This window comes from Zootoca vivipara, chromosome 5 (assembly GCF_963506605.1).
Source record: "Zootoca vivipara chromosome 5, rZooViv1.1, whole genome shotgun sequence".
Taxonomy (NCBI): Eukaryota; Metazoa; Chordata; class Lepidosauria; order Squamata; family Lacertidae; genus Zootoca; species Zootoca vivipara.
The window spans coordinates 39,916,901-39,939,475 of NC_083280.1; the positions used below are offsets into that span (position 1 = coordinate 39,916,901).

General features: G+C 44.6%; 1 protein-coding gene across 1 annotated transcript; it reads left to right on the forward strand.

Annotated features, from left to right (window-relative positions):
- The first annotated feature begins 377 nt into the window (after positions 1-377).
- LOC118094091 (nuclear body protein SP140-like protein) lies at positions 378-18,208 on the forward strand. Its single transcript, XM_035134145.2, has 14 exons — positions 378-691; positions 1,087-1,228; positions 3,802-3,967; positions 4,964-5,059; positions 5,809-5,951; positions 7,118-7,165; positions 8,345-8,451; positions 10,024-10,165; positions 12,199-12,364; positions 13,239-13,337; positions 13,598-13,708; positions 15,151-15,293; positions 15,647-15,694; positions 16,467-18,208. Exons 2-14 carry the CDS (start codon positions 1,088-1,090, stop codon positions 16,521-16,523), a joined length of 1,467 nt encoding a protein of 488 aa, XP_034990036.2. The 5' UTR covers positions 378-691; position 1,087; the 3' UTR covers positions 16,524-18,208.
- The last annotated feature ends 4,367 nt before the right edge of the window (positions 18,209-22,575 follow it).

Here is a 22,575-nt window from a genome sequence, read left to right on the forward strand (position 1 = left end):
GTGTTATTGGGCTGTTGTTTTTATTTTCGTTATATATACTGTGGTTTTTATGTTGATCTTTTCTGTGAACTGCCCTGAGACTTTCAGGTTTAGGGCGGTATATAAATTCAATCAATCAATCAATGCTCTGCTCAACCATCGCTTCAAGTTCACACCATAGAGATCTCGCAGTTATTCAGAGGTACTGAAGGAACTATTCCCTGGGCTGGATCACACACAATCCCTGGGCTGGATCACGCACAAGTCCTTACCTGCAGGCTGTGGTCATGATCTGTGATGGAGAATGGGAGGGGCCTCTCTAGTCAGAGACTGACAAGACAAGAGTCATAATTTTTAAAAGTGAGAAATAACTTATGCACAGTTTTTGACTCACGGGTCAGGGGGGTTCATGGTTTATCATCAAGCGTTCCTACAGTTTCGGTTTCCTTTTCTGATGTATGTTTCCGCGTCCGTGATTATTTCCTTTCCACGAAACGGGGAAAGTTCTCCCTTCTCGCCAAGCGCAGCTCAGAACAGGCAGCGCCAGCCCTCGACGGGAGCCCCGCCGCCGTGCCGCCCTAGGAAGACGTGGAGTTTCCTTTCGTTTTCTGTCGCTCTTTTGCCCGACGACTTCTGGACTGGACGGGGGAGTCCTCCTGCTTTCTTTAGCCCGTTCTTCACAGCTCCTACTCCGTTTAGTCAAAGCAGAAAGGTAAGTCAAGGGACAGGTTGATCTCCTCCGCAAAGGAAAAGGCGCTCCAGGGGAAAGGCGCTTGACTCTTTCTCGAGTCGCGAAAGAGCGACAGACTCCGGAGGCGCCTCCCTTCTGCTACAGCTGGGCTGGGGACAAAAGTTAAATTCAGAAGAATTCCAGTGTAACCCGGGTTGGTGTTGGTCGCACAAACACCTGAATTGGGTCGAAGCGGAAAGAGGAAATAGCAACACTATTCCACAGCCTGATCTAAACCTCAGGATTCCACGATAGGGTTTCTCATTTTTGGAAACAGAATCATTCTAGATAAATGCTAGATATAATGCCTAATTTCGCTTGCTTAAAAACCACATGATTTCCAAGGTCTTTAAAACATAGTTTTGTGTCGTTTGTAGTATGTCTGCTCCAGGTTCTTCAGCTGAAATTTTGGACTGGTTCAGAGCCCATAAAATGAAGATTTCTACTGCAATTAGAGACTTGTTTCCTTTTCTTTATGACCTACGAGACAAGAATATAATCCCTGAAGAAGATTTTAAGGTATATGATGCAATTATTTTCTGGTTAAATTCCTGCTTTGTTAATGCATTGTAAATTTGCTGTTTTTTAATTGATTATAATTTAGTAATGATTTATTTCTATTGTTGAGATTGAATTTCTGTTTAATTATTATTTGTTGATATTTTGAGAGTTAATTTTATTGTGGCGTGTATTATTCTAATTGATTATCACATATTCCTTTATTCGATATAAGATATTTATTTTAAGTCACATTTTTATTATGGCTTACGGTATTTGTTTTGCACCAGATTGTTATGTGTGCCCTTGTATATTTTGTTGGTGAAATGAAATGAAATAGTAGCAGCCTGGATAGCTAAGTTGGTTAGAACATGGTGCTAATAACACCAAGATATTCATGCAATGAAGAGGGTTGGACTCGATCATCTTCAGGGTCCTTTCCTATTCTGCAATTCTATAATAATAATAATAATAATAATTTATACCTTGCTCATCTGGCTGGGTTTCCCCAGCCACTACCAAACAAATATTAAAAACACAATAAAAACACAAAAACAGCATTAAACATTAAAAACTTCCCTAAACAGGGCTGCTTTCAGATGTCTTCTAATAGTCAGATTATAGTTGTTTATCTCTTTGACATCTGATGGGAGGCGGTTCCACAGGGCGGGTGCCACTACCAAGAAGGCCCTCTGCCTGGTTCCCTGTAACCTCACTTCTCGCAGTGAGGGAACTGCCAGAAGGCCCTCGGCACTGATTCTATGATTCCATCCAGGTTATGGTTTCAGTATCGCTTAAGCTTATCTCGCGCCCTGGTGCAGGGATCCCTAGGGCGCCTCCACCCCCCGGGAGTCCCCCCCACCCTCCCACATGTGCACCTGCCGCCTCACTTGCACTTTCATCAGCTGTGCATGTTTGAGGAGCGCAGGAGGCCGCGGCCCATCCCCTGGCTGCCTTGGCCGGGGAAGAGCAGCACCGAAGCCTCCTGGGGAGTGCGGTGCACCTTCCACCAGGCCCCGACCACGGTGCCTCTTCCTCCGCTGCCGCCGCATCCCGCAACAGGCCTGCTGCGTTCGCCGCCTCCCCTTCACCGGGAGGCCTCAAAGCTCCGCCTCAGCTGAGCCATTGCCGCGCGGAGAGCCGCAGGGCCGGGAAGGGGAGAGCGTGGCCTCCGGAGAGGCTTCGCCACCAGCACACACACAGTGTGGTGGAAAGGGGAAGGAGGCACAGAGCAGAGTCCTGGCCAGACAGCCGTAACCCCGCGCTCACTTGCGAGGCTCTGGGGTGCCGCCTCCTCTTCCGCTGCCTGATGACAGCCCACTGGTTCCTGCAGCCAAGGGAGAGGTGGAGGCGGCTGCAGAGGAGCCATAGGGATTAGTGGCTGGTTGCGCCCTGCCAGCGCCCCCGAGAGGCCGGCACCCTGGCGCAATGTGCCACTAGAACCTATGGTAAAGTGGCCTCTGTGTGGTTTGTTTCTGAAAAAGTGGCCTTGAGTCTTCCTCTGCCATTGGTAAAAGGTATAGGATAGGATGTTAGTGTTCAGAGAGATGTAAGCCATGCAAGGTATCAGGGCCGTCTTAAGCATATCTGGCGCCATGGTGCAAAGATCCCTCCGGTGCCCGCCCCCCCTTTCCCAGAGTTGTTGACCCTTTTAGGGAGCCGACACCATTTACATATTATCTCTGCTCTAGGCCTCTGCTCTAGGCCTCTAGAGCAGGAGATGTTATAATTTTGGCATCTGTTGAAGGAGTCACAAGCAAATGGTAGGGAGGAGGGAAGGCGCTGAGTTTGGTCCTGCCTCCTCCTTTTCAGCTGCACCACCAGTTCTTTTAATTCTTTGAGTCCAGCTAGCAAAACGAAATGAATGATGCTGATATATCTGCTTGGGGTTTTTTTTTGTTTTTTTTTTGAGGGCTCAGGCCGCAGGCAGGCCGGGAGAAGGAGTCGGCAGGACTCGGGAGAAGTAGACCTGGCTGGCAGAGTCGGGAGAAGACTGTCCACGGGAGCGTCGGGAGCGCCAGCCCCTGCCCTCTCCCACACAACGCGGCTGACTGTGGTGGACTCCGGGCTCCGGCGGGCGCCTCGCAGCCATCTGGTGGGCGCCGGATGACTCCCGACGTTCGGGAGAGACCTTTGAGCAGCCGCGCTGTGCGGCCGCTGGAGCCCTTTGAGCAGCCGCACTCGCCTTGGCGCATGCGCAAAGGACTCCCGAACGTCGGGAGCGTCAGCGCCTGCCCCCTCCCACACAGCGCGGCTGACTGTGGTGGCGGGCGCCTCAGGCTCGGGAGTCGGGCGCAACTGCCTGCTGCCGCGGGCGCCGGACGACTGCCGCGGGCGCAGCGGCTCGGCGCCTCTGGCAGCCCGGCGCCATGGTGCATTGCGCCACCCGGCCCTGCCTACGGGCCGGCCCTGCAAGGTATTTGAACTTGGCAAAGGAGGAAAACATTACATTGACAATTTCTGATTGTGCTCGGATGACTATCCAAATAATCTGCTGTTTGGTCTGGTGGGAAATGGGAAAGTTACTCTGTATTTTCAGTCTAAATGATGTTTTGAAGACAGAGATTTAAAAACCCTGTATTGTTTCTTTCTAGATTTGGGAAGATAAGATAACTGCGAATCCAAATGATATTCGAAGAGTGGTATATGATGTCCTTGAGAGCATTCAGAACAATCTGTCAGCAATAAAGGAAATCTTCTGCAGCCAAAACCTGGCAGCATATCAAGATTTACGGCCACTATATGAAAGCCTAGAAAATGGTAAATCATCTTGTATTGGGGACTATGCCTACCAGTTGAACCTTAAAGCTATACAGTATAGCCAAAAGAAACAAAAATCATTAGCATTTGAGAAATGGTATAGTCAGTGTTTGAGCCACAAAGCCTTGTTCAAGTCTTTCCCCAGCCTTGCATTCACTGTTTCAGTCCTCTGCCTGCCACCACGAATAAAAATACTTGTGCATTAATTTTTATGTATTTTATGTATTGAAAATTATTGATAGACTGATGTTTATTGTGAAATATAACAATGTGGTATACAAAATAAAACCAGTTTGCCAGAATAACGATAAAACATAAACCAGAATATTCAAAGTTCAGTAACTTTCCTCTTTTGAGTTGCCGTAAGACACATCATGATTAGAAAGCTTCCAGGTTGCCTTAAGACTGCTGTCATTTGTTGGCAGCCCAAAATATGGGAACTGTAACCTTTGACATCCATTTCTTCGGATGGGATAGATACAAGAAATATGTTAGGAAATACACTGAAGATAAAATTACTATGATAGCGTTTGAGTGAATGGGCAAGGATATAGGTTGATTTATTAGATTCGTGGAAACTTAAAGAAATAGAATGTGAAAACATATTGGAAGTAGAAACAGTATTGATTGTATATACATTCGATAATGGACGAACAAAAACTAAGCTGCTGGCGGTAACAGGAAGTCCAGAATTGTTTCTTTTTTCCTTTTTTTTCTTTTTTCTTTTCCTTTCCAGGGTTTTTTTATTTCTCCCCTCCCCCCCTTTTTTCTTCTTCACACTTTTCAGTTAATTGCTTATAAACGTTTTGTGATGAATAACTATTATTATGAGCTTAAATTTTGTATGTTAAGCTCCCAGATATTGGGATTTGTCTCTTTTTTATTCTTTATTCTTATTAGTCAAACGGAAAATGTATATAATATTGTTATTTGAGTGGAAAATAAATAAATATTATAAAAAAAAGACATCCATTTCTTCATTTCATCTTGGAAAAGGGACACAAGAACAAAATCTGGATTTCCAGGGCACGACACTGCCTGTAACCTGTGGAACAGCACAAGGCATTTTACATACGGATATATTTGCAACAGGTAATCATTTGGAAGAGTAACTGTATAATTACATCTGTTTAAGGAATGTGATACCAAGAGCAAATTAAAATATTGGTGATTGCATAAATGTGTGGTGTTGGGAGGAGGATGTATCAATGTGCGTGGTATGTGAGTATCTTTTATTTTCTGGAAACACTTCGTATACTAATATCCTATAAAGCTCTTCAATTATATTCCACTATATCCTGTGAACCTGGGCAAGCCTAAAGTAATTCCATCAGTACCCCAATGGGATTTTCAGTGTTTTTGAAATCTTTCCCTATTTATTAATGCATGCTTAAATGATTTTATTTAGCTTTAGATGTGTGGGTTTTGTTTTGTTTTTGGTAACAGAAGAGTGTCATGTTGATTCTCTTTATTTGGCACAGCATATCATTAATGCCTTAATCCAAATTTATACATGGCAGTTATCACAACCCATGAATTTGAATGAAAAGTAATTGACAATTGCTCCCTCCCATTTCTTCAAAAAAATAAATAAACAGTTTATTGTGACTGTGTACAGGAGGAAGGGGGACAGGGAGGAAAGAAGATGGCAGGGAGTCTAGCTGTGGGGATGGGCATCAGCTGGTCCATTCTGAGGGGCCTTGAAGTTTGGCATTAGCCGTGATAAGCCTGAAGTTTCTTTCCAACTTCCACGCCACCATCTCTGCTTCTTTCTTCCTTCCGTGAAGTCTGCTGAATGGTATAGGTGCATAACATTAATGAGACTGTTCTGTTTGTCAAAGGAGTTTCAAGGAAAAGTATTGAGGGTTCCAATGGAAAGTGGTTCACACCATCACAATTTGAGACTGAAGGAGGACGTAAACACTGGAAATGGTGGAGAAGAAGTATCCAATGTGGAAGGACTTCACTGGACACATTAATTAAGGTGCACAGTTCACTTGTAATAGCTGTAATTGTAATGCCTCATTTTTTTACTTGCAACTCCAAAGAAATTTAAGAAGATACCATTAAGTCTTTTCAGGTTATTATCCACACATTTTGTTCTCAAAATGAGCATGTTATTTTTAAGCTGCCTTATGTTCCCTAAGGGACACGGGTGGCGCTGTGGGTTAAACCACAGAGCCTAGGGCTTGCCAATCAGAAGGTTCGAATCCCCGCGACAGGGTGCGCTCCCGTTGCTCAGTCCCAGCTCCTGCCAACCTAGCAGTTCGAAAGCACGTCAAAGTGCAAGTAGATAAATAGGTACCACTCCAGTGGGAAGGTAAATGGCGTTTCCATGTGCTGCTCTGGTTTGCCAGAAGCGACTTTGTCATGCTGGCCACATGACCTGGAAGCTGTACGCCGGCTCCCTCGGCCAATAACACGAGGTGAGTGCCGCAACCCCAGGGGTCCCTTTACCTTTACCTAGGGGAAAAGGAGGGGGATAAATAAATAGATAGATATATATGACGATGACAACAACAATGATGATATTCATAATGATAGCTTCAGATTCTACACTATATAACTGGAGATGCCTTCATAACATGCAATAAAGAGGGAGCAGAAAAAAGAGCGAGCAAGAGGAAAGACGGAACTTGGGTGTTTCGACAGAAACCACAAAGTGCACTTTCCTATCTGTTAGTCCCAACCCCACCCTTTACTAACAGGAGCTGTGCAAGGTTGCTTCCTTGTACCCAACAGTGAGGTCAGAGGAAAATGAATTGTCATTTGTTCTAATTCAACACCAAGCAGCAGGTTTTCCCAGGGGAAAGCGGTGGGACAAATAAGTGTGGATGAGCCCTTAGTAATACTGAGTCAATTAACATCTGCATGGGGTAAGAAACCACTGTCTCTCTTCAGCCTCAAATGAATGTAATTCAGCAGTTTCACAGCAGAGTCAACTTTTACATATCATTGTTCATGCATGACAACTTTAAGGTTAGCAGCAGAATGTCCCAGCAGAATGAAATACTCTCCTGCTAGATTTTAAACATATATCCATAGTAAGGTGTCTAATTTCTTATGAGTTCATTCCCTAAATTCGGATGATGTTTTAGGATTCTTGATTATGCCTCACAATAAACCTAATAATTGTGATGTTTATTTCAGAGGGGACAGCTACCTGAGCCACCACTAAATTCCAGCAGGACAACGATGGTAAACATTTCCTTGACAGTTTTACTAGATTTAAACTGGCATATGCACATTTTATTTATTCACTTATGTATTTAGATATTTCCTAACCTCCCCTCACCAAAAATGGTTGTACCACAGTTTACATCTAAATAAGGCAATACAAAACATAATATATAACAAGAAAAACAAAACAATTTGCATCAATATTTTGTTTTCTCTTGAGAATGCATATAGCTTTGTCTCTCTCCAGCCCCACCCCCCCAGAGGAAGCTTCATTTGTGAGTGAGATTTGCATTTCAATAGGCATTATTGAGGGAAGGCTCTTTGCCCAGCTTGCTTGCCCCATAAAATGATGGTGGCACACATGAAGGACAAAATCTAGTTCTGATGGTGACAAGGAGGTCCCAATCCCTTATCCAATGATTTACTGTATTACAAAACTCTTATTGAGACATGACACGAGAGTGCAATTTTAGCCAAATCCCGCTCAAAGTTTCTTTGAAATTTCCACTACAACTGCACACACTGCCAAAGAAGTAAGGTATGCTTTACGTAAAGTACAGTTGTACCCTTGGTTCCAGAGGTCCGTTCGACTTCCAAAAAAAGTTTGAAAACCAAGGCGCAGTTTCCACAAGACCCTGAGGAAATTAAGTCTCTGTTGGGCCTTCCTAACTTCACATATGCAACTTATAAAAGGAATAAAAATAAAATAAAACAGGCGGAAACTGAAAAGTAAGTCATGGCCATTTATTTGTGTTACCAGAGGTAGTCTAATCAATAGTGAGTCATTTTACAAGGGAACCTTATCTAAACACCCTCTCTGCTTATTTTAGGGTCCAATAAATGTTACCTGTGTTAGCTTCCTGCTCTTCAGGTTCTTACATAAGTACTAAACCGAGAAAATAAGAAGATGCTGAGCATATATTATGTAATAGATTGGATATATTTAAAGAAAACTACCAGAAGATATTTGTTGCATTGAAAATAACAAAATCTGTTTTTTAAAAAATATTCCTCTCCACACCATTGTTTTTTTAATAATGATGATGTGTCTGCCAGCTGAATATCCTTTGTTAAAATACTTTTTAATCACCTTTCAGGGCTTTTGTCCTCACAAGAAACACCACATATTAAAACTCCCCCCTCCCTTACGCATTTTGATAGATTTACTTTTTATACTGACTGTTTTTTCCTCTTCAGCCTGAACATGATGATGTATGTAGAGAAGATTCACTGAAATGCTGCAGTTCATGTCCCAGATACTTTCATGAAGATTGCCATATTCCGAAAATATCTGCTGAGAAAAGGTAGCTTCCCCACCTCAATTTCTGTACTAAGGTATCCTATGAAATAGTCAGGAAACCCCTGTATTAACAACATCAATATCTTACAACTAAAGCACCTGCTACATTTGCAAAGTCACACAACATGAATTGTAGCCCATGACTCAGGCTAAAACTGCCTTAAACTATTTGAAGCCCAACAATAACTTGCTAAGCTCTAGGCATCTCAACTGTGGACACCTGAATTAATGTTGGCAGCACTGTGGTTTGCATTTCACGCCAGTTTTCATATTATTCTCATGTTGAGTTAAGGTGCAAGTCTGTATAAGGAAAGCTGCACAGATTAAAACATCTTGTAACAGGTTAATGAATATTAGCGAAGGTAAACAAAACTATAACAGTAGTTTTCAGTAATAAGTTATAGCCAACTGAGTAGCATTACTTTCCTTTATAGTTGCCATTGGTGCTTAATAAGAATGATTATTATGACTAACCAGGACTGGCCCACCCATAAGGCAAGGTGAGGCAACTCCCTAGGCCCAAGCTGCCTTTGCCCCCCCCCAATAAAAGATGAGGGAGCTGGGCACCCCAAAAGTTGATGGGCATTGCCATTCAAATAGGGTGTGTGCACTGCATCGTGTATTCAGTTATGCAGGGCAGGGCTTACCTGCTCCGCCCCATATTTTATTCAAGTTGGCACCCTAGGCAGCAGGATCCACAGGGGCATCAGATCTGGCTTCAAAGGAATTCTCCTTGAAGGCTGGTTATTATGTCCCCTCAGCAGCCTACCCTGTGCCACCTCCACAGCAGCCTCCTAGCGAATTCAATAGGAGATGCTGCTACTGGTACTCTCTTCCCACACCGAGGGAGGAAATAGCAGGGTCTGCAACTGAAATGAAACTAATAAGCTTTCATTCTTTCTGAACACTGCTCACCCCTTGTTTATTTATGACTCTTGCTAATCTAAGTTAAAATGAAGCCACCCATGCTCCTAAATTCACATTGAAATCTCACTTTGGCTACAACTGGGTACTCAAAGCCAGTGCTTTTTTTTTCTTTTAAAAATGTTTTGGGGTACTCTCATTTGACTCAAGAAAATCACAATTTTATAGTTCAAATCCGGAAAAATAAATACAGTATATGGACAAAAGGCAACAAAACCGATGGTTCACCTTCCTATTCAACGGAACTGACAACTCGTCGTGCTAGAGAAGAAACTAAAATTATCAATTTTTTTAGTTTCTTCTCCCGTTAGATTCACAAAATGTTTAGGGGTTTGCTTACCCCTGCGTCCACCCAGAAAAAAGACACTGCTCAAAGCAAATACAGAAGAATACCCATATAAGTTACTAAAAGTCACACAGAACACCTGAAGCTGAGTGAGAGAGGGAAGAGTAAAATAGAAGCACAATTCTGCAGCCTGGTTTAGATATTTATTAAGCTTCAGACGTTGTTTTTTTCCATTTTAATGGGACTTTTCTGTTTATATGCTATACAGTTCTTTACTTTGTGCTTGACATTCTTCTTTAAATATCCATTTCATTGATTGCTTTCATTGACTTTTTTGTGTTGTGATACTTCTTGCTTTGTTTATAGCATGTCTGCTCCAGGTACTTCAGATGAAATTTTTCGGTGGTTCAGGGGCCATAAAGTACAGATTTCTTTTGCAATCAAAGATACTTCCCCTTTTCTCCCTCTCCTGCGAGCCAAGAGAATAATCTCCGAAAAAGATTTTAAGGTGATTATTATAGCCATTGAATTCATTTTTAAAAAACCCCACCTGGACATGTGAAGTCCATCTAAATTAAGAGTGCGAAATCTTCGTCCCTACAACCAGAAAGGTTTTCCAGGTTATAGGTGGAGCACAGAGTGAGAAACAGTGCAGTATGGTGAACAGGGTGCCAGACTTGGATGCAAAGATCTGGACTCCAACTCCACTCAGTCCGGGTTGGACTAGATGATCCTCAGGTCTCTTCCAACTTTATGATTCCATGATATCTATGATAAAGTTCACTGGGTGAACATAGGCCATTTGCACTCTCCCAGCCTAACCTTCCTCACAGGATTCTGGGAGTATCCTGCACTCATTCCTCCTGAGTTTCTTTAGGAGTGGCTGGTATACTAATGTTCTAGTAACAAAAAAAAAAACATTGCACAGAAGGAGAAACATTTCATGTTAGTGGGGGATGTGAGCCACAGGAAAAAACAAAGAAGACACACCCCATAATAGGCTTGTTTCTGAAGAACAAGTAGCCAAATGCCTTGAGGCTTTCTCTGGCAATGATAAAAAGCATAGGAAGGGACATTAGCAGGTCTGAGGAATGCATATTGTGCTGGGTATTTGAATCTGGAAAATGAAGTTTAAACTGCCTTGGGTTTGCCTGCCACGTAGCAAATCGTCACAACTTATAAGGTTGGCGGATAGATTCTGGTTCATGCTGATAAGGGTGGCCGGATTCTTTGCCAACCCTATCCACAGGTATTCCTTTAAGTGGAATCCTAGAACTCATTGGTTGGTCTTCCCCAAGTGGGGTTGTGCCCTGATCCAGAGGTCAGGGCACATTTGGGGGAACCAGGGCTGGGCGCTAGTCATGGCTCCCATCCCAGGTGTTGACCTGGCTGACTCATGGTCCACCCAGAGTCAGTGCTACCCTAGGTAGCTTTGGGAACCAGAGCCAGGGCTGTCTTAAGCACCTCTGGCGCCCTGGCACCGTGGTGTGACGGGTCCCTCCAGCGCCCCCCCTGGCCCCGTTTCCCAGCGCGATGGGCGGGCAGGGCGGGCGCAGCGCGGCTGCCGAGGGCGCTGCTGTGCGGCGGGTGGGCGGGCTCAGCGCACAGCGCTGCTGCCGAGGGCGCTGCTGCGCAATGAAGCGGCGGGCGCAGCTGCACGGCGCCCCCTGGTGGGCTGGCGCCGTGGCTCCCTGCGCCACCCAGCCTGGCCATAGGGCCAGCCCTGACCAGAGCCTATGCAACCACTCACTTGATTTGTAATCACTAAAGTTATGGCCTAAATTCTGCCAAAAACCAAACCTAAAATCTGAGTCATGCCTGAATTTATTTCTAGGCCGGATTAAAGGGTCTCCACACATAAAGGAAGTTTAAACTGCCATGGGCGTACCCAGGATCAAAGCTAGGGGGGTCACACCAGCCACGCCCCAGCCACGCCCCCAGCCACCCGATTGGCTAGCTGGCAATGACGTGGCCAGGATCCCCCCAGGAGGCATGGTCAACGTCCACGCCCCCCAGAGGAAAGGGGGCCGTCTGCAAGGCAGCACACAGAGACACCCACGCTTGCACTCCTGCCATGCCCACTCCTTTAATGGCAGCGGTGACTAAAACGAGGCAGCAGCAGCGAAGCTGCCTCTGTTGAAGGAAATCTGGACCTGGGCTAACTTCAGCCCACACTCTTTCAAGTCACAGCGAGCACAGCACAGAAAGTGCTGCCCCACAATGCTCCACGGCATTCATTTGCATGTATCTGACTTGAAGGAGTGTGGGCTGAAGTTAGCCCAGGTCCAGGTCCAGGTTTTTTTCAACGGAGGCAGCTTCGCTGCCGCTGCTGCCATTTCACTTCAGCCATTTCGCCTGTCCTCTCCAGCTGCCCTGCTTCCTCTCCAGTTGCCCCATGCTGGGTACGCCCATGTAAACTGCCTTTGATAGTGCTGAGATAACCACCCAAGTAATCTGCTGTTAGATCTGGTAGGAAATGGGAAAGCTACTTTGCATTTTTGCTCTGAATATGTTTTAAAAGTCTGTATTGTTTCTTTCTAGAATTGGTATGATAAGGTAGCTGCAAAACCAAATGATATTTGTAAAGTAGTATGTGATGTCCTTGAGAGCATTCAGACCAATGTGTCTGCAATAGAGGAGATCTTCTGCAAGGAGAACCTGGACGCATATCCAAATTTACAGCCATTATACGAAAGCCTAGAAAATGGTAAGTTATCTTCTTGGCTATGCTAAACCAATAAGGTAAGCCTTAAAGATAGAAAACTCATCAGCATTTACTGAGAAATGTTACGAATATATATAAAAATGTCCAGTAGCACCTTAGAGACCAACTAAGTTTGTTCTTGGTATGAGCTTTCGTGTCTTGGGGACACAAGATCCCGTAGAAGCCATACATTCACTTTGCCTCAGCCCTCTGCCTGTCTCCTGGGAAATAATAATGTATTTTGATTAGAAAAGGCCTTCAGCGATGACAGTGAATGGGCAGGCCCATATTAAAGGCGACACACTTTCAGGTCACCTATGTCAACAATAAAACCTCAACTCAGTAGCAAATAGGCAACCAATGTATGTACCGTATATTTTTATGAACTGAATAGAATGAAAGATTATCAGTCATGGGGGTGGGGAGAGTGTGTGCATGAACTTAACAGTGATTAGTTTACTTTTTGGTTGCTTTTTGTTAATGGTGTTAATATTGTTTTATAAGTTACGTGTCACAGAGCAACTGGGGTATGTGATAAGTAATGTCCCTGGAAAGAGTTTATACTTGAGGTGGATGAGTAGCTGATTACAAGAGCGAATTGAAGTAGATATCAGTAATAAGAGGCCCTGGGCCAAAATAGACTTCTGAAGAGCTGCTACCTGGGTTTCTCAGTAGTTAAAAAATAGCACTTGCAGTAACAGACCTTGCTAGTACTGTAGGCCAGATCAAGCATCGTCCTCTGTTAAAATGGTGCAAACCTTACACCTTTACTTGAGGCTCTCAGCTCTTTTATAAGCTTCAAATAATTTTAGCCATTTACAGTAATTTAGCATTAAGGTGGCAATGCCCTTGTTTTCCTAACACATGTCCTCTTTAGTTCTTCAGCATGCTCAGAATAGTTCTGCTGCAGAACCTGGGTGCAGCAAAGTACTCCAGGGAGAAATGAAGGAACCCGAGTCCCCTGGGGAGCAACAAAGTGAGTTCAACAAAAGTCTGTAAATGAGGGACAGAGCATCCTGATTTGCTACCGCATTCTTGATTATTTGTGCATGTAATCTTGCTTTCAGTGCTGTTTGTGCCTGCAAAGGTTTGGGGCAGTCATAGGGTTTTGTTTTCACTCTGACATGAATGCACACTTCGTACCACATTCTCTTAGCAGGATCAATCTAGTCATTCTCTGCAAGGCCAAAATATGGGTATTGTAACGGTTGACATACATTTCTTGGTTTCATCTAGGAAAAGGCATGCAGAATAATAAAATACAAGATTTGAATGTCGGGGTCCGAACACTGAAAGTACGCTGTGGAAGAAGTAAAGGTGTTTTATATAAGAATAGATTCACAGCAGGTAACCATTGTGTTGGAACAATATAATTACCTATACATGTGCTTGCATCTACTAAAGGAATATGATACCAACAGCAGATGAAAATATTTTGGTTGTGCAATAGCACAAGGCCTGGCCATGTTACCCAGAATGCCTGACTTTGAGAAGAAGGAACCTCTTGGCCTTTTCTCCGTGTCCAAGTGCCAAGGAGATGTTGGGGAAGACCTGATTAAGCCCTATGCTGAAATTCCTTTCCAACATTCATTCTAGGGCTGTGCCCCTCTGATCTGCCCCATAGCTCTGATTTGGGAGGAGGGTGTCAGGTTGACCCACCTTGGATCAACATTGGGACCACCATCCCACCTAGCATTTAAGCGTCTTGCAAAAAGCACCATGCAGCTGCAGGATCAGTGAGCGCAGAGACTCCAATCCTGCCTGGTATTGCTTTGCAAGCAGTTTCTCTGCAGGGAAACCACTAGCAAAGGAGTGCCCTGTTGCACACAGGATAGGTGCTTCCAGTGAATAACTGTTCAACAGAGGTGCTAATCCTGCTCCTTTGCAAGTGGCTTCTCTCAGGAAGCAGACTCGGGTAGCAGGCTCCTTCCTAATACCAGAAGTCAGGGTAAGTTAGGGTCTTTTCTTGTGCTTTTCCTACATGATGCCCACCCCTCCTTTCTGCCTAATGCCCCACCCCTTGACAACCACCGATTGCTCTGAGACATCCAACCTGACCTGTAGTGATCTGTGTTAGTTGCTTCAGTCAAACCTCGGTTTGCGACCGCCTCGGTTTGCGACCGCTTCAGTTTCCAACCACCGCGGACCCGGAAGTGTTTACATCCAGGTTCCGCAGTGCTCAGATGCGTAGAAGTGATCTGCGCAGCGCGCACATGCGCAGAAGCGATCTGCGCAGTGCGTGCGTGTGCAGAAGCGCTCTATCGGCGCTTTGCACAAGCGCAGAAGCGTGCATCGGGGAGTGACCGATTCGGGGAGCGACTGGCTCCGCAGAACAGATTGCAGTCGCAAACCAAGGTACCACTTTATCTAATTCGTCTGATGCCAGAGTCCCTCCTAATATGCCAGTTTTGGCCCAAGACTTGGCCAAATCTGGTGCACAGCCCTAGTACATGACACAAACTTTGGTTACAGGTAGGTAGCCGTGTTGGTCTGGATCGAAGTAAAATAAAAAAATTCCTTCAGTAGCACCTTAAAGACCAACTAAGTTTTTATTTTGGTATGAGCTTTCGTGTGCATGCACACTTCTTCAGATACAGTGAAATGGAAGTTTCCAGGCACTTATGTAGAGAAGGGGTGGGGAGGGGTGGACAAACTTTGTTCATATCTTTTTTTTTCTAAGTGGATACTGGAAAAGACTCTCCTGTTGGCGGAACTTCTTTCTCTCTTCAGTGAAGTTTGCCAAATAGGATAGGCATGTAACATTGATGTGACTTATCTGTTTGTCATAGGAGTTTCAAGGAAATGTATCAAGGGTTCCGATGGAAATTGGTTCACACCATTAGAATTTAAGGCTAAAGGAGGATATAAAAGTTCAAAAGGCTGGAGAAGATGTATCCGCTATGGTGGGATTTCCTTAGAAACATTAATAAAGGTATGCAGTTCACATATAAAATCTGTAATTCTAATGCCTCAGTTTTTACTTGTAATGCCAAAGAATTTCAGGTGATAACATCAAGGCCTTCCAGTTATCCATACATTGTGTTCTTATGACTAGTATAATATCCTGCAGCACAAGTGAATAATTTTCATGCACAGTTGTTGCATGAAAAAAACATTATTCAAGTATGGCCACCTTAAGATCGGTAGCAACATGTCCTGGCCGAATGACATGCCTACCGACTTTTAAACAATCATTTATATAGTAAGGTGCTATTCATGGATCTAATATATTTTGAGTTCATTTTGAGTGCCTCAGAGTAAATCCAAAACATGTGATTGTTTCAGTGGGGAGAAATACTGAAGCCACAACTGGAATCCTCAAGAATGCAGAAGGTAAATAATTACTAGACATTCTTACCAGATGGTTGTGTTTTCCACATATGGCACATCGCATGCACACACATCATTCCTTAAGATATTTCTGTGCCTCCCTTTCAGAGCCAGCCTAGATGTTTTGCTGCCGTAGGCAAAATCCCCTGACACCACCCCCTCCCCCACAACGAGACCGCCCTGCAGATCCAGACCCTGCCCCTGCTGTTGCACCCATGCTGCCACTGGCTCCACCATTGCGACTGCACTGCTGCCTGTGGCTGCTTGGCAAGGGTGCAGCGGTGAGCGTAATGGTGCTGTGGCAGCGGCATGAGTGAGGCCCCTGCAGGGCTGGCAGCAGCACAACAGTGGGTTAGGGGGACAGATTTGCCGCCCAAGGCAAATGGCTTGACCACACCTCATGGATGGGCTTCACACATGCAACATATGAGGGGAGCAAATCCAAAACAGGCAACAGAAGCTGAAATGCCAACCTAGTGCTACCAATGACAGTCTATCAGTGGTGAGAGCATTTACACTTAATTACATACCCTCACCTTAGGGTCCTAGAGGTTATCAGTTGAAGCAAAAATAACAAAGTTTGCTTCAAATTATTTTTTCTTCTCCACACCATTACATATTTTGATGATGTTGATATATCTGCCAACTTTCAGGGAATATTGACAAGAAATACCACTTATTGCAACCTCTGTCTCTCTCTTACACACTCTCTTATGCTTTCAGTAATTTTATTTTTCACAGTGACAGGTGTTTTTCTTCTTCTTCTCCATTTCAGCCAGAAGACCTGTGTGCTGTGCGCTGTGTGTGCTGTGAGGAGAGAGGTCACAGATAGACTACAATTCATGTCCCAGATCTTTTCAGGAAGATTGTTGAGAAAAAGTACAGTAGTTCAATTCATGTCACATTAGCAGACATCTTTATAATGCAAAGTTGGTTGTTGACAGTCATGGTACCTGAAGCGATGGTAAAATAGAAGTAAATCAAGCAGTGATCTTCATATATATCAAAGTGAATGTTAAAATATCTTCTCCCTTTAGGGTTTGAAAATTTCAGTAGATGGAAAAGTAGTGGAAGATAAATTTGGAAGGAAATTTTGGGAAGTGTTTTCTATTCTGTAAACAATTTCTTAAATTACAGTAATCCGTCTTCAGACTTGTGAGCCATCCATCCCAAAAGGTGCTAACTTGCTTGCTGTTTTTAAAACCTCTTAACTTTACCCTATTCTTTCATTTTAAAGTTAAGTGCCTATGACCCAGATAGACTGAAAACTTTGGCTTCATACCAAGCCAAAATTTCCTTAGCAACTGTTTAGTGACAGCATAATTGAAATCATGTGTATATGTGATGCATTTGGAGGGCGTTGTTTGTTTACAGGGGCTAAGAGCAAAGAACTGAGCTTGGGGCTGGCAAATGAGACGTGTGAAGAATCAAGTTGGAACTGTGATGCAAGCAAATCTGGACTTTGCTGCTTGCACTGGCCTCATGAAACAAGGAGAGGACAGTATTAGGACAACCCTGGATTTGGGCAATGGATTTTGCTGCTTTTGCAACATTATGGCATTCTGGATCCTGTCGGATCCATCTTCCATCTTCCCATCTTTGTCTATGTAAAACTTATGTCTCAGTGTCATTTGGGAGAAGGCTACACAGGAAACAGGACAGGACCAGCGCTAGACATTTTGACACCTGAGGCAAACCACCAAATGGTGCCGCCCCCCCCCCCCCGGCCAGGGAAGAAGAGTATCGACATTGGGATCTGCTACACCTGTGGATCCTGCAGCCTGAGGCAGTCATCTCACCTGATCTCATGGGTGGGCTGGCCTTGTTCATAGCGACAAATGTGTCTGCAACATCTTCTCATGCCTCGGCCTTTTCCTATTTTTGCTTGTTGCAAGGATCACTGGCCGGGATCCTTTGTATGTATAAGTATCACTCCATCCTTGGTATGTGTATGGATTAGGGTTAGTCTGCTCCAGTAGGATAACTCCTTCACTCCAATTTTTATTTACCCTTTTCCAGGGTAAATCTCCACAAGGCAAAGGATGCCCAATCTGTAAATGTTTGATGAGGAAATAAAGCTTTTCAACTTTAGTCTGGCTATTTGTCTATATACTTCCTTGCAAAGAGAGATCCTGGATTGTGTGTCTGAGGCCTGATCACCTTGGCACACACAGGATTGTGTGTCTGAGGCCTGATCACCTTGGCACACACAGCAATGCTGTTGTTTTAAAGGTCACAATCCAGTTCTGACCCTCAAACTGGGTCATAACAATATAACCCCAAGGCATGCTCTTATGCACCACCTTCTGTAATTTTATCTACACCTTATGTCTTCAACCCACAGGCCGAAGGACCCACAGCTGGGTTGTAAGGCCACATCAGGTGGGTCACGACAAAACTAACCACATCACCATGCAAACCTGCAGCCTTCTATTCTCTTTCCTATGTGAGGGTTTCCTCCTCGCTTTGCACTGGCACAGCTTTGGCCCAGCCTCCTCCCCACCCTCTGTTGAAACCATGCTGCTTGGCTTTGGAAGAGGCTATCCATCCAATTTCAGCAGCCTCACTGAAACAGTGTCATGGAGAGCAGGCTGTGGTGGGAAGCTGAGAAGCCACAGGTCACTTTTCTTCTCCATAGGAAAGAGCAGCTGGAATCAAAGAGAGGATATAACTATTAAAAAGGGTAAAAGGTTTGACCAACAGTACATGAAATAGTGGCTCCCATCGACTGGGGGAAAAAACACTACGGTATGTACCAACCACATACCGGTATGTGATGAGGCGCTAGCATTATTAGGCACTTTATAAACAACAAATTATGTTCCTGGAGGAGCAAAGAAGAACAGTAGTAGTTTTTCTTGTGTATCCACAGGACCTGTGAGTGCATGACTATACACAGTCCAAGGACAAAAATGTGTTGTCTTAAAAACTCTTGTCAGTTTTGCATGTGGAGAGGGGAAGTTGACGTTTGAAGACAAGTAAACGCAAGCAGAATAAACAGGCTACATTGGCTCACTCTCTGGGATGTGAGAAAGTATTATGATACATTTACCCTGAATCAAGAATTCTGTATCACTGAAAGGTGCTTCCATTCTTCAGCTAATCTCAGTTCTGCCTGGATCTCATTCACACTTTGACCCAAGGAGGTATTTCCCCTCAATTTAGACAATGGATGGGGAACTTGAGTCCTGGGGACTGTTGTGGCCCTCTATCTCCCTAGACGACACTGCCTCCACACCCTTTCAGAGTTGGACAATGGAAGTCCTTGTGTAGGGGAAGAACATACTTTTACCGTAAAAGCTTTCCTGCAGAAAAAATCAGTCTTAAACACTTAAATGTTACAAAATAATAAAAAGAACTAGCAGTGGTTCTGATAATGCTTCTTCCCTGCTTGGATGATAGAGAGGAGTATGCAAGTAAATTCACGTATATATTGCTCCACCAGCTTTTCCTTCTGGCCTCTCCAACCATGCATCCGGCCCCTGAAAGGTTTGTCTAGCAGGGGACGCAGCTCATGGACTGAAATGGGTTCCCCCATCCCTGCCACACTTTACTCAAATCGATGCCATTCCTTTCTCAAATTCATGCAGTGGCTCCCCGTCTGTGGAATGCTCTCCCCAGGGATGTTCGCCTGGTGCCTTCATTACGCACCTTTAGGCGCCAGGTGAAAACGTTCCTTTTTAACCAGGCCTTTGTCTGATTGACATCCTATACCCTTTTAAAATAAAACAAATTGGGCTCATGGCACTTTTTTTGGAAAAAATAATATTTAAAACAAGTTTAATAAATTCATCTGACAATTAATTAACCTCAACAACATACACATAGACATCCACTACACAGCGTCAAGTTCAGCCACATTTCATTGTTTGTTGACTGAACTAAAAAGTTTCAATACGTATTATGTTGACTTGTTGAGGTTAATAAATTGTTAGGCGAAGTTATTAAACTTTTTAAAATATTATTTTTTTCAAAAAAAGTGTTGTGAGCCCCATTTGTTTTATTTTAAAAACACATATTTCTGCCATTTTGTCACCCCCCCTCAGTGATGACACCCGAGGCGTACCACACTCACTGCACCCCCCTTCCTACACCACTGGTGGCACTCAAATCAGAAGTGTAACATTCAAAATGGAGCATGTTCAGCTTCAGAACAAACAAACCAGAACATTTACTTCTGGGTTTGCAGTGTTTGGGTTCCACGTTGTTTGAGTACCAAGGCGTTTGAGAACCAAGGTAGCACTGTATCCTGTTCTCACAATAGCCACCCAATGGCCAACCCAGGTGTCTGTGAGAAGCCTGCAATCACTCTTGTGACTCCTAGTAATCGGCATTCAGAGGCATATTAGCTTCATCAGTGGATGTGGAACTTAGAGCTACTACACTGATAGCCTCCATATTTCAGCCATGGATTTAACAAGTTAACGAGGTAATTCTGAATACTACTTATTACCTTCACAAGACATGCAGGGCCTTTCTCTCCCAGAAGTGGAAAGTTTAAATCTAGTGGAGGTGAGCAATTTAAGGAGACCATCTGATGTCTTGCAGAAGCTTCTGTTTCTAATCGCTTTGGCTCTCCACTCCCATGGATATCAGGCCCACTTCCTGCAATTCAGAAGAAGTGGTTTCTAATCAAGGTCTGAAGTTGAAATCAAAACTTCTACCAGCTTTTGAAAGAAGCTTTAAAAGGCCAGAGGTTCCCTCAGGGACGTAGCCAGGATCAAAATTAGGGGGGGCAAGGGGCGGGGCCAAGGCGCAGGGGAGGGGCAGGGGCAAGGGGGCGCCAGGATCAGCCCGAAAATGGGCTGCTCCAACCCCGCCTCCCCTCCGCGATTGGCAGGGGCGAGGGGGAGCCAGGATCAGTCCGAAATCGGGCTGTTCCGATCCCCTCCTCCCCCTCCACGATCGCTGGGGTGGGTGGAGGGAAAGCTGGCTTTCCCTCCACCCGCCCCACAGCCAGCAAGGGAGAAGGGAGACGTCCCTTCTAGCCGGCTGGCTGTGGGGCGGGTGGAGGGAAAGCCCCAGAGCTGCGCAAAGCATTTGGCTGGCTTTCCCTCCACCCGCCCCACAGCCAGCCGGCTAGAAGGGACGTCTCCCTTCTCCCTGGCTGGCTCTGGGGCGGGCTGTGGGGCCCCACCCGCCCCACAGCCAGCCAGGGAGAATGGAGACGGCAGCGGGCGGTGGCGGGCAGCGGGGCAGGCTGGCCACCAGCGGCCCTGCTTCTAGGGGGGCAACTGCCCCCTCCTGCCCCCTGCCTACGCCCATGGGTTCCCTACCACAGCTTTAAAATGTGCTGAACTACAAGGATTGGGGGGGGGACCCGGAAATGCTGTAATGGGGTGCATCCAATGTTGTGCTAAACTAGAAGCATACTTGTTTTGCTGGTGAAATATTTTGCAATGGTAGAATGCTGTTGTGTAAGAGAATGCATAAGCAAGGTGCTGGTAACTTTGCGGTAGAACAGATTGCACAACCAGTTGCACAACAAGTTTCCACTAGTACAGCTGCTGCTGCGTTGGATTCCTCTGTTAGGCAACATTAAAACTCACCAGTCCATTACAGTCCATGATGGATGCAGCCCAATAAGTGGAGCTTTGCTCTTCATGAATTTTTCAGAGTACCAAAAAATAGCATCACTTCCAAATATGTGCTTCAATATCACAGCTATTCAGCCATACGACTTTAGTGTGTTTTCGGTGTAAGAAGTGACTTAAAATAAAATCATCAATGTTTAATCAGCTGATACCCAGATGTTGCTCTCTCGGTTTAGATGGATGTAACTCCATATCTTTATCTTCCTCACAACTCTTGTGGCGACTTGGTGTGTAGGATGTTGAAGGGCAAACTTGAGCTTGACTTGCACTGGTATAGGCTTAAATCTCAAGTTAAGGACAATAACATTTATTGATGTGATCTACCCAGCATAATTTGATCTGGTATTTCAACTGTACAGGATGACTTAAAATAAAAGACGATGGGGAAACAAGGCACTATTCTGTCATGGGATGTGGGGAACAAAAAAACATATTCCACGTAATAGTGCTGTGTCACACATTCTAAGTGCAAATGTACCATACCTTTACCTATGCATATTCTCTCACCACCATTTGGGATATTTTTCCTTTGAGTGATTCTACAGAGATAAGAGTTCAACCACAGGAAAGGGAAAGGCCACAGCTCTGTGGTACAGTCTCCGCTTTACATACAGATGATCCCAGGCACTCAAAACAGAAGCGTGGCACTCAAAATTTGAGTAACACTCAAAACGGAGCACGTTCAGCTTCCGGAAAAAGTTTGCAAAATGGAACACTTACTTCCGGGTTTGCAGTGTTTGGGTTCCAAGGTGTTTGAGAACCAAGGTACCAATGTATGTGTCTAAGGTGCTACATCCTTGGGAATCATGATACAGTACTACTGTAATTCCTAAGTCTTTAATCTCTCTCACTTTATCTTTCTTACAGTGCTGGTTTATCTATTGTGGAATCCCACAATAGATGATCCCACAAAAGAAGAACTTGCTGAAGAAGCTTGACACAGACAAGATTGAAATACTGGTCCTTGGCAAATTGTTTGACTGTGATGGAAAGAGTTGGGCACAGTTATCACTGCTGGCTGCAGATTCAGCCTCTTCTGTTTGCTCACACTCAGGGTACTAGCATTTTAATGGGTTCATTGTGTATTCTCCATGATGACATATTCTTCAGCCAGTGAAAAAGCGGAGAAGCCTTCCCCACACCCCATTTCCCAGATTTTCAGTTACTTGCACTGACATATGTATTCAGCATCTGAAGTTGGGAGGAATGTAGTGTTCCAATGCTGAAGCCTTGGGGGGGGGGGATTCCCTACTTCTGTGGCTGGAAAAAAATTAAGCAGGCATCTGATAA